General features: G+C 38.5%; 2 protein-coding genes across 2 annotated transcripts; both read right to left on the bottom strand.

Moving 5' to 3' along the window:
- Positions 1-6,265: 6,265 nt before the first annotated feature.
- On the bottom strand, positions 6,266-7,333 carry LOC146468116 (neuropeptide FF receptor 2-like). Its single transcript, XM_085125137.1, has one exon. It carries the CDS (start codon positions 7,331-7,333, stop codon positions 6,266-6,268), a length of 1,068 nt encoding a protein of 355 aa, XP_084981263.1.
- Positions 7,334-10,469: 3,136 nt separating this feature from the next.
- LOC146468115 (neuropeptide Y receptor type 1-like) lies at positions 10,470-11,666 on the bottom strand. Its single transcript, XM_085125136.1, has one exon. The coding sequence runs from the start codon at positions 11,664-11,666 to the stop codon at positions 10,470-10,472; it is 1,197 nt and encodes a 398-aa protein (XP_084981262.1).
- Positions 11,667-12,658: the final 992 nt, after the last annotated feature.

The raw sequence follows: 12,658 nt of genomic DNA, 5'->3' as shown, positions 1-12,658 counted from the left end.
AGCTTTTCAACAACCTTAATGTAATTAATACCTTCATCAAACGCCTCCATGATTGGAAGGGTTTTTCATAAACCTTTGTTTGAAGCTTACTAACGAGCGTTTCAATTCAAACCGAAGCGCCGGCTTGTCTAAATTAAACTAACTCGTGCTTAAAGGACGCGAACGACCCTAAAATTTAAGCAAACACGTCATTTACTCTGCATTGCTGTAAACAAAGTTTTACCTTATTTTCCCGGGATTAGAGGTTTTTCACCGCTGTGTTTAGTCATAATATAAGATCGTGATGGTCGACCGCGAAAAAGGCACCGCTGTTCGTTTAAATGCATGTTGTTCTTTATTTGATTGATTATGATGGAGATCGCTTGCTATCGCAACTGGCCTGTGTATTAGGCCGCCGCACGCTATTTGGAATTTTATCCAGTCGAAACGTTTTTAGATAAAGCAAGGAAAAAATGTTTAAATGATTTATTTCAATAATTTGCCTGGTGATTGCTGACGATTTTCCGTGGTAATTCCTCTTCATTAAGAATATTGTTTAATTGCCAGGTTTTTTGTCCATTAGCATTCCAACTAACGAATGCGCACTGAGAATTCTTTTTGTTCGAATTTTTGTGATCGATCATATCAGAGTAGTATAATAATGGCATTAAAGACATTCCGTGCCACTTAAAATGGTATTATTTTGTAGCTAAACCTTTATGAAGGTGAAATCCTCAGATCTGGGTTTTGTTGGTCTCTTAATCTTTTCATTATTATGTGCGCAGTAAAACTATCTGTATGCACAGTATAGGAAAGCAACACAGGGCACGTAGCGTAACCTGTGAGCCAAGCGAAACTTAAAATAGGACGTGAATAAATTATTGTTATTATTATTATTATTATTATTATTATTATTATTATTATTATTATCATTGAAGATTTCATTTCTTCTTCTTCTTCTTCTTCTTCTTCTTCTTCTTCTTCTTCTTATAATTATTATTGTTATTATTATTATTCTTTTGGCACTGTTTGGTTTCATTAACCAAAACACCTCAATACAACGATTTGTTATCAGTATATCGTCGCATATCTAAGCAGGTGAAGTTCGTTCGTTTTCTGCAGCACTTTATATTAGCAGCAAAATTATAAGTAACCATCGACTATTCAAAATCACTAAAAGATTTCACCGGATGTCGTCCAACATAGTATATGCTATTTAGAAAATGCTTCCAGAATTGAATTGAGGTAATATATTCCCTCGCAATAAGCTAGAACGTGAATCAGATACTCGACGAATCTTTTCTCATAATTAAACATAAATGGTAGTTTCCACAAACATAATGAAATTATTTCAAAACAAACTTTGCGTCAGTTTTAATAATTCACAGGTAGTGACAGCGCGCTTCAGTCGAAGTAGAATTCCAAGCAAATATTCTCAGGTCGTTTCTTCTAACCCATACGTTTTACCATCATTTCATGTCTCGGGGCTGTAAATTTAAGCATAGCTGTTGTACGGTGACAAAAACACCTCAAAACAAAATACAGCTATTTCCTTTCTGAGCTGACACAATGCTTGCTTTTTCAAAAGTATTCTCCATCCAGGACGGCTAAATCAATTTCACTGAGTATACGTTTCTACCTACCTCTCAGGCCGCGTGGAGCTTTGTCTCAAAAACAATAATGCTCTTAGGTTGAAATCTTTAGCTGAGCCAGAAATTATGATGTCTTTTCAGTAACAAGCTGTTCCGTTGATTTATTCAAGCCAATTATTAAAAACCAGTGTTTTTGCCTTTGCCAAATTTTGCGTTAATTTAGTCGCTTTAGTGGGTCCGCAATACCAAGGCCTTTTTTTTTATCTTACAATCTTATTAACCATGACCAGATTTAATCAAATGTAATCGGTGCTTACGAGGTTCATGATTTCCAATGAGACCTTTATGTCTTTACTATGCCACTCTGATGAGTCGTAGGACGGACGAAACAGCTGTTCATGGCTGGGACACCGCGAGTAATTTGGCTGTGCGCATGCGTAGGGCTCTGGTCAAACCGCACACCTTCTTGTTTTGCTGTATTTTGAACTGCAAATGTATTGTGAAATACGTAGGATGGTCACAAATTTCTAACAAAATCGTCTGGTTACTCAAAAACCCTAAACTACGTAAACCATGCTTTCTGTTGCAGCCCACAAAATATAAACTGTGTACAGAGAGTTGAGGTTGACGATCACAAGGCGTATTAAATAAGCGTCAAGCGCACATGTCCAATGCATAGTCAATGATTACCTTCTGTCATTGGACAGAATCCAGTTCCACACTCTTTATATTTTTTTAAACGAATTGTTGGTTAGAAAGTTACACTAGTACTACAACACGAAAGTTTTCCAGTTTTTGCTAAACGTCAGTGCAAGGTTTCTTTGAGGTTAAACGCTTTTGAGTAATTCAACAATACACGGCCACTGCCTGAGAGTGTTAGACAATAGGAGTGACGATGAGCAACCACGGCCAACAGTCCCACAGTGGATGGATAACAATTTTTATGGCGTTCATATAAGGGTGTCTATTGATCCTTAAACATGTATATACATTAATGAATAGATGTATGAAGGCAGTTTTTAGAGTTTCTGGCCATCCTTTCTAAGCTCGACTCTCCTGAGAATCATAATTTTATTCTATGATGCTACTGCAAGTGGAAAACAGTCCAATTCCTCATCCATTCCCCGTTACTAACGGGTGAGTGAAATAATGCTGGCCGCGCCATATCTTTGCATGCTACATTGCAAGCTGAGGATTACATCGGCTGCAGAGCCGAGGGCCATTTTTTTATGAAAACGAAAACCATAACACGAGGATCTCACGAGGCTTGAATTTTCCGGCCTTGAAGGATTGGCCGACTGTCTCACAGTGGCTTGGGTATTATTAAGTTCGACTAGACTTAAGGAGTTAAGTGATGTGCCATCTTCTGTGGCTGTCTAGGTAGACTATAAAAAGCAGTCTACACACAACGGAGCACTAGAATCACACTTGTTTGGTCTTCTTCGTTCGTTCGTAGACTTCAGCGATCTTTTTTTTTTTATAGGACACTGCACCAGTAACATGGCCAGATTGTGCAATGGTATAGTATTCATGGAACAGCCGGCTCACCGTTTGCATATGCTCTCTGATGATTCTGGTTTTGTTTTTGTGGAACACAATTCTCGTAATAAGATGATATCATACTCCCAGTAACGCCCACTGATGTTGCTTCTGTACCTTTAAAACCTGGTTTTATTCAGAAGATCCGAGTCGCATGCGAGTTTATAGTGAACTGTCTGCATGACACTAGGTATGAAGGCTACGTACTTGGCAATTATCACGTGATTACATGCCTTTGAGAGTGATAATTTCCTCTAATGGTCTTAAAACCCATTAAAAGAAAATTTATTTAATGAAAAATACAAATGTCTGGAAACTAAAAGAACTATTTTTCCGCTTTGACTAAAAATTTCAAGGAATTGACGTTTTTAACATACCACAAGGCGAGCAACGAAATAGACAGTAAAGTCAGTTTGCCGTTCACGTTTCCAAAAGTAAAGAAACAAAACGAACAAATAATATCCGCAGGAAAACTGGCTATAGTACTATCGTTTTCATCGTTTATTAAGGCATAGAGAACTCCTGTATTTTTCCGGCTAGAGGTGACAGCAAAGAGCAACAAGCCGTTACCGAGTCTTTCTAATGCGGTTTTTGCGTTGTCCCAAGGTTTAATGAGTGTTTTTATTTTGAAAACAACATAGTGTCGTTTAATGGGCGCTACTTCTCGGAAAAAAACTCTGGAAATGCGTTATCCAATGACCCAATTGTTAATAAATACTAGTTATGCAATGCTTTTGAGTGGTATACCGTGAAATATCCCACGAGTGACTTTAGGTGAGAAAGCACTGCGTAACTAATTTATCCTATGCTACTCATTGAATTAACTTTCCCGTTCAACGTCTGGTTCCAGGAGTTCAAAATTAAGGTCAAAATTGAGTTATTCTTCTTTCATGTTTTAGTTGTTGACAGTAATTTTTCTACGTAGGTTTCATTATTTGCCCCTTTAAGAACGGTGCCTACTTTTGTTACTGCGCATACGTTCTGCGCATCTCGAGATACTCGGTTTTCCTATAGGTGGAGCCTACTAATACAGGGATATTTTTGCGCGGTTTAAAACTATGCGGAGGAAGCAGAACTTAGTAAGTGCTTTTGGTATCCAAAAAGAAAATTGGGGGTAACCATACATTTTTCAGAGATAATAAAGCTTCAATTTTGAAAAAAAAAAAAAAAAACGCCACACATTGCTTTGTATTTTACTGCTTTTAAGAATAATTGTTGCTTATTTATCTCTAAAAAAATGCGTGGTTACCCCTTATTTTGTTTTTGGATTTCAATAGCCCTTGCTAAGATCTGCTTTTCCCGCATAGTCATAAACCGCACAAAAATACTACAGTATCAGTTGGCACCGTCCTTAAGTAGAGCTTGAAAATCACTTTGGAAAGTCTGCCCAGCCAGGCCTGTCTAAGGGAATCTTGGAGAACAAAAGCCTGAAGATCTCCAGAAAGGTGGCTTTGTTTTTAGCAGGCATCATCAGACGAGTTGAGTCGGCCCTTCTTTGCGGCAGTGAGTCGGTCGCGGACCGTGTGCACAACAAAAGAGAAAAGACTCCATTCTTTCCACTTGCAAGGTGCCCTTGTCATATCCCAGGCATTTCCTTTGAAAGGCAAAATCTTCAACAGTAAAGTCCTTGCTGGAGCTGGACTACCCTCTATGTTTACACTCTTACGTCAAATTACTATCGCTGGTTTGGGTACGTGTGTCATATGGAGGACAGGAGAATTCCTAAAGATACACTGTCTGCTGAATTAGTAATCAACAGACAACAAATGGACGGCCGCACCTAAAGTACAGAGACGCGTGTAAACGAGACATGAATGCCCTAGGCCAGGATGCTAACGATTGGAAAAGGTTTGTTAACGATCGTGAGCAATGTAAGCCACGGGGAGGAGTGAATCCGTCAATTCAACTTGAACAAGAAAAAAAGCATCCTAGCACAGAACAAACCCGGCATCAGTCAGTACCTCGTTATCACAGGCTTTAAGGCGTATGACTACCTACTGCAAGTCCTTTTAATTATTATCATTAGAAGAAACAATTTTTCTGATAGTTTTCCCGTATAGTTCAACATTTACAGTAGATTAAATATGAAAACCTGTAGGGTAATGTTTGATTACTGTTGTTGTTGCCCAGTGCGAGTTGCTTTAACTGGTCGTGATTTTCAATTTAGAATGAGCTAAGGGTAGCAGACTATGATATCTTTATTTGCTGGAAACCGAACAGTGTTTCTTCGAGATATTCGAGCAAGAAGACCACTTGCGCATGGTAGAATTTTCCTTCCCGCTGGGAGATGCTTTCGCTCGTTCCCGCATGTACATTTCGCTTGACTATATATTCCTGCGTGAAAACAGGCAATGCTGGTAGCCTTGTTGTTTGCCTTCACTGATGATGCACGATCCGAGCATTTCTGTTTGCCTTTTTCTCATTAATTAAAAACTCCTTTACTATATACCCGTCAGAAAACACCCCCAGGCGTATAAGGAAATCCTCCATGCAAATGAAATTGTACTAAAACGTGCAAGTGTTAATTGTTCCGGCTGTTTAGGCTACGGCAGTAGTAATGACATTGTGTAGCATGCGAGAGCTGTGGTAATTATACCTCCCTAATTAAAAAGCTTTCTATATTGTTCCAGTACCATTAGGTTAAGTCAGTAATTTAAATGACAAAAGGTCAATTAACTTCAACTGTGAACTTCAGTTTACGTATATTAGCTAAACTCACATATCCTGTTTCCCTTATTTCTGAAAAAAGTGGCATTTCAAACCGCACACTTGCTTGTTTAGCCAGTTCATATCTAATGAACACTGTTCACTTCGAACAACTCCCCTATAAGCAGAAACAAAACTTCAGAAGACTTCTACAATTACTCAAAAGACAGGTAACCCTCACTGAAAGTAAGACTAAAAAGAATCCTGAAAAAATAAAAATGAAAACATTTAATGAATGAACAAGTTTAACTCACTCCCCTGATTTTTAAGTGGCATCCAATTTAAGCTGCAGAAAAAATTGAAAAACAAAATGGTGAAAAATCGACCTAGTAAGCAAAAAAAGTAGAAAACGTTGGTATGAGAGAGGAACTAGCATAATCAGAATCAGATTTGATTGTTTTCAGTAACTTTTGGTGCGTTGGACGCTATTGAAATGCAGTGACGTTAAATTAGACCTCGTTTGGTCCAGACTGGTGCATTTCTAAGAGTTCAGTTTGAGTGGTGTATGTGCGGCGGCTCTTCTGTCTTTCATTTTTAAGCATGTTAGCACACGAATCCTCTTTATAAGCTTTTTCCAGCGAGATAGACTTGCAGCAGTGTAGAATGAAAGATAGATACTTGATGTAATCCTCACGAAACTGGCGAGTTACCGTTCCATAGATCAACGGGTTCAAACAGCTGTGAAACACCGCCAACATATCGGAAAATTTGAAAATAACCAGTGCTACCTTCTGATCGCTTTCACTACCAAAATCAATGAGTATCCAAGCTACATGAATCGGTAACATACAGACTGCAAAGGACACAATTATCGTGGCAAGAATTTTTGCAATTTTTTTGTTTTCCTGTTTCCTGGCTTCCTCGATTGCTTTTAGCTGGGACATGAAAGAGCTGCGCCGCTTGGTGAGGAACAGTTCTCCTCCAATTCTAATGTACGCTGCGGCAATGATGGTTAATGGGACGAAGTACTGTAGTCCGGCAAGCACTGCGGTGTAGACTCGTTTGTGGTCGGCTGTCGGCCAATCCTCGTAACAAGCTCCCGATGGGCCGACCTTAGCAACGATGATCAACGGAAGGGCGACAAGAAAGGAAAGAACCCATATCAATACAAAACACACAACTAGCTGTCGCTTTTGAAGTGTACTCTCAAAAGGACGAAGGATCGCTTTGCAGCGATGGACCGCCATGTGTGTCACCGTGAAAATCCCCGCGCAAAATGAGACGGTCATCATGGGCCAGATTATTTTACAATACACGAGGGATCCTTGGAAAGTCGATACTTGCATGTAGATAAACACTGGTAGGCATAACAGAATAAAGCTCAGGTCAGAAATGGCCAAGTGTACGATAAAAATATCGTTAATTGAGCGGCTGTGTTTCTTAGCGACAACGAGAAGAACAAGAAGGTTTCCAGTTGAACCGAAAACAAAAGTCAGAACAAAAATTCCCAACGTTGCCTTCCTCGCTGATTCATCATCCGTCATCCTGGAGCCGTTGATGCTGTTCGATATGTTCATCTTGTTTCCGCGTAAGTGCAGTTCCACCAAGTTACACTAAACTACTAATCAATTCCCTAAAAGTAAAGGTTAGCTTAAGCTTTTTTTCGGCTTCAAAGAGAAGCTTAATCCTTTAAGATGGCAGATATCACCTGAGCTGTCGGCAGGAACAAAGCTTAAGGCAAGCTTCTCGAAATTTGACACGGAGTCGGGATGACTTTGTATCTCTACCAGATAAATAAAGAATCTGCCATTATTTAAATACATGTCACTATGCAATCAAGACAGGACAATGCTTTTCCTATCAAGGCTAAATTCGATCACAACACCGATGAATAGTCTAATGGAAACCCTTTCAATTAACTGATTCTGCGGCTGATCATTAGGTCAGTTGAAAGGGGGATCTTTCAAAGCCCTGTAGCCGCAAAATATACATGATTCATGTGTACCGGTTGAACGTTGATTATGTGTGGGAATATGCAAACGGATGTACTAGCGCAGGGAAAATCTTATTGAAAGGTTTGTTCTAAATCGAGTGTTAAAGAAAATCATAAAGAGCAATTATCAGCCAAGTTAAAGAAATTGTAATAAAATGTTAGTTTATTTTTTAACACAAACTCCGTTTGAGCGAGGTGATTATTTTTTCCTTTGTTAGACTAATAAGAACATTTCCTACTTAACACTTTTTCACCGTAGAAATCGAATTATTTATTTTACAGGAAAGGCGATGAATGTTGGCGACAACAACAGCACTACGCGGAACTAGTAAATTTGTTATTAAGATTTTAAAAGTCTTGAGTTAAAACTATTGTATTCTATGGTTAACGTTCCATGCAGAAAAAGGCTATCCTTCGCAAAACCTTTTTATCTAAAACTAAAGCAGCAAATCATAATTGAATAACAAAATTATCTGATAAATACTGAATAATCAAGAGTTAATTCCCTTTACATAATCATGTGAAGGTTTAAAATTATCACTGGAGGAAAAGTAATATAAATACGGCGATATAAGGTTTATTTGTTCAGTACAAAATGTACCCATCAAAGATAGGTAAGGCTTAAGTTCGCTTATTTTGAATTGCGAAATTAACCACGAAATAGTTTCAATTTAATCTCGAAACAAATCTTTTGTTTAATGTTGAATTAAAATGTTTAGTGTCGCATCGATGACGCAATGAGAAAGAAATGGTACGAAAAGCTTGGACCGTATGCAAATCGTCTCATTTTCACAGATTCAAAAAATTGAAAAAGCTACCAAACCATTTAATTGTGGATGAAGAGTGCGAAGTAACTTGTTAAGGAAATGGTTTGGAGATCTTACTGAAGGTAGCTAATTTTTGCGCCACTAACTTTAATTTAGCTTAGGTCATGATTGTAACTCCCGTATGGAACTTCCAGGTTCCTTGCAGGCACTAATTGGACAATGTACTACACGTTTCTGGGGTTGGCACTTGTAATCTTTTCCTCCTCGATAATTAAGGTATTTCTACTATCTCTTTTAACGCCTTTGCCAAAAGATGAAAGATAGAAGACACGGAGTTTCACTATATAGGAAATTAGGTCGACTCACATTAATTGCAAGTTCGACCGCAGGAGATCAAGATCCGTAAATTCTAGGAACAAAATTGAAAGCATTACCTCCCGTCACGAAAGAGCAAAGAATTAAAAAGCAACGACGAAAAAAACACCGGTTTTGAAATCCGTCCTAACAGTCCCTTTTACTGTGTTATGAATCTTTCGCCTTAGTCATTCACACCAAGACTTAAACATGTTTAAAAGCTGTTTAGTTAAGCACAGTTTAAAGTTGTTTCCTTCATAAAACCTGCTTTCGAATTTTTCTCGACTACAGATCTAGCACAAAATGAAAGCATGGGTTCAAGCTCACTTGAATCCTATGTCAAAGCCAATGAATGGTTCAGCTTTCTGTTGCCAAGTTTCATTTTGCTAAACCTGGTTTAATTGATCATGTTTTGTTTGTGTGAATGGAGCTTTAGTGGCATCACACGGGACAAGATGTTATTCATTCTAGAACCGTGACTTTAAATACTTCAGGTCACATTTTCAGTGAGAAATCAACTGATAGTAAAGTCAGTTTGGTTCGCTTCGGAGGTAGTCGATTGTGTCATTGAAATTTGTTTTTTTTTGCGATTTCAGTGTCCTTTGGGGAACAAACCGGCCGCACTTATTTATCTATTTAATTATTATTATTATTATTATTATTATTGTTGTTGTTATTATTACATTTTTTTCTTTAAACTAAACACTTTTGTTGTGAGTGTAAATTGAGCCTTAATGTAATTAACCCTAGCTCTTACTTCTAACGATGTTTACCAGATATTACCTGCAAAAGCAGTTAGCAAGACATGGAATGGACAACAATCTCTTGGAGGGATCAAATTGAAAGCATTTAGTTTTACTCTTTTGCTGTTATCACGCTTGCCAATCAATCACCCCTCGTAACTTTTTCTTTTTCCATTTCTAAGTAAGGTCAAAGATCAAGCCAATCAGTCTCAGTATTTGACAAGAAACCACACTCTCTTAGATATATAAAGAAGAATTAAGATTAAACTAAAAGGTTTTTTGTTCGTTTGTTTTGTTTTTTACTTTCTACCCGAATCTGTAACTTCCATGAGTGCTGGTATGATTTTTTTTAAATTCTCCAAACAAAACCTTTGAAATGGTATATAATAGTAGGCATTCGGGGTTCATAGCTTCCACTCCACCCTGGAGACACAGCATCTGATGCCTGGTGAGACTGGGACTGGTGTGGAAGCAGAGCAGTGAAATGTTTAGACATTGTACAAGTTCTTTATTATGATGAGCGTCCTTGACAACATTAACATACATTATATACACAATTTGCTTTTATCATAATCATTTTACGCGACTAATCAAAATAGGAAAGGATTGCAAGGACCACACAAAACAAAACAAAAAAACATTAATTGATTTCTATCTGAATGAATTAACTTTAAGATTAGAATCAGCTAAATGCAGTTCAAAAAAATGATATATTACATGGGCCGGAGTTTCGTCACTAGGCATTTAAAATTGTTTGCTTTGTTCTAATTCCGAGATAATAATCATAATATAGTACATAATGTCCAAATGCATCTAGTGACTCTTGTGGTATCAGTCGTTCATTCCAAACAGCTGTTTACAGTTTTGTGTGTACTTTGCTTGCTGTGTTTCGACCTTGCTCCTCGGCAAAATGGTCAATGATTCCTGTTTCAGCCGGTTGTACATCAACAAGTTCAAGTCCGGGTGTAGCTGTAGCTGCCATCTCTGTGGTATTTAGGGGGTAAATGTCCGCTTCTGACCTGATTGTGCGATTGGATCTTTCGCTTGATGCAGAGTCAACGGAGTTACTCGCATATCCTCTAGTGAAGTCAATCCTTCTTAAACTTGAACTCCAGCGGCAGCAGAAAATAATGTTGAGGTACCTCATGTATTCGGCGCGAAAATGCTTCATGACTGTACCATAAACTAGCGGATTCAGGCAGCTGTGGAGGATAGCAAAGATTTCGGAAAATATAAGCATTTTGTGGACTTTCGCTCGAGTTTGGGGGCTGTTTTTACCAAAGTAGTAATAAAGTCGTGTAAGATGCTTTGGAAACATGCACACTGCAAATACGATGACAATAGATGCTATGGTTCGCACAACTTGGCTGTTTTCTCGTCTCCTTGTTGTAGAAAGTGCCCTGGACTGTCTTGATAGCTTACGAGCCTTTGGGCCTTTTAGTTCCAATCCAATGCGAACATAGGCAATAGCGATGATAGATAGAGGAAGGAAATACTGTATTACCACCATAAAGAGTGTAAATGCTTTTTTGATCTGTAAACTTGGCCAGGCGTCATAGCACATGCCATTGTGAGGGACCACTTCAGCGTACACCATAGCTGGTATTAAACAGCTGAATGAGACAATCCACAAAACCGCTATCCATATGTAAATAGTCCTCTGACTCATGCTGGATGCGTATGGATTCACAATCACTCTGCATCGATGAACGGCCATCGAGGTAATGTTGAAGATGCTGGACAGGTAACCAACAGTGATGAGGGGCCAAATCAACTGGCAGAATATCTTGGTCGCTCTGAACTGCCCAATGGTGTAGCCAAAGAACATTGGAAAGTACACCACGATGAGGACCAGATCGGAGATCGCGAGATTGAGGATGAAGATGTCGTGAAAGGATCGCGTTGATCGCTTTCCCGCTACAACCGCGACCACGAGGGCGTTACCAAATAACCCAAGAAAGAAGACAACAAAATACAGAGCTATCTTCACTTCAGGTTGTGTCAACATGACAGGCGAGTTGGTGATTGTCCCACTGTTATTGGTGTGATTCATGATGGAAAATTTAAACGTTGGATCTCTGGCAACAGCAGGGAAGCCCTGTGCCACCCCAATAGTGCCGTTCAGGTTACTAAAGAAAAGAAAAGAAAGTGATTTTAAATATCATCAATATGTCATTCTCTGAAGTGGCTGAGTACAACCAGAGGAAATAAAGTTCATGACTAGGAAAGGTAGATAGCAGCTTCTGAAGATTTCAGGTAGGTCGGGAAGAAGGGACAAGGATTTAATTTAGTTAGACAACACATGCGCAGACAGTGAATACACTTGCTAGCGTTTATTACAAGTACAGCTTTCTTCTGAGTTTTCAGAAAGTACAAATAATCTTTTCGTGGTAATTAAGCTCTTTTCTCTCTTTTGTGGATTTCATAAATTTTTTTTTTGAGACGTTTTAACAATACCTTAGTAACTTCATATTAGTAAAGATAGATACTTGGGAAATGTTGTAGCTCAGATAATGGGATGTTGATTATTTTCTGTTAAAAGGTGACATCGTTTTAATTTACCCTTCCGTTGTAATTAATTACCCGATTTCAATTTTTCTGTTTGTGTGTTTCGCCTGTGAGAGAAAACCTTTGGAAATGGGACCTCATGTAAACGATCGAAAGAACGTGTAAATAAGAAATTGGCCATTCTGGCAACGAAGAAGTTGTACCACTCATTTCTGAACTTTTTCATTTCAATAAGTTTCCAAAACACTTGAAGGTATCTGTCGAAACGAGTTGTACTAAGATTTCAAAACTGCCTGTGCTACTTTTCAGTTGAATGTGTTTAGGTGAGTCTTGTATTTCGCATGCAGTCGTTTACCGAAGCAGCCGGCGTTCTCTTGGCTAAATGACTATTCTCGAAACGTTCAACAAGGCGCCCGCGGAGGACACCCTTTGTGGTGTACATTCCCGTTGTTAGTAGTGAATTCTGTTTATTTATGTGCTTATCTTAACCGAGAAATGAGAACCTTAATTGCCAGGAAGCAAAACCAAGAGTCGCAA

The sequence above is a fragment of the Pavona decussata genome, unplaced genomic scaffold, assembly GCF_977016875.1.
Source record: "Pavona decussata unplaced genomic scaffold, jaPavDecu1.1 SCAFFOLD_133, whole genome shotgun sequence".
NCBI lineage: Eukaryota > Metazoa > Cnidaria > Anthozoa > Scleractinia > Agariciidae > Pavona > Pavona decussata.
The sequence above is the reverse complement of the archived record's forward strand: the minus strand, read 5'-3'. Positions and strand labels throughout refer to the sequence as shown.

What these genes read in the sequence shown, in the direction of transcription:
- LOC146468116 (XM_085125137.1), bottom strand. Translation starts at nt 7,333, where the DNA reads ATGAACATATCGAACAGCATCAACGGCTCCAGGATGACGGATGATGAA.
- LOC146468115 (XM_085125136.1), bottom strand. Translation starts at nt 11,666, where the DNA reads ATGAATCACACCAATAACAGTGGGACAATCACCAACTCGCCTGTCATG.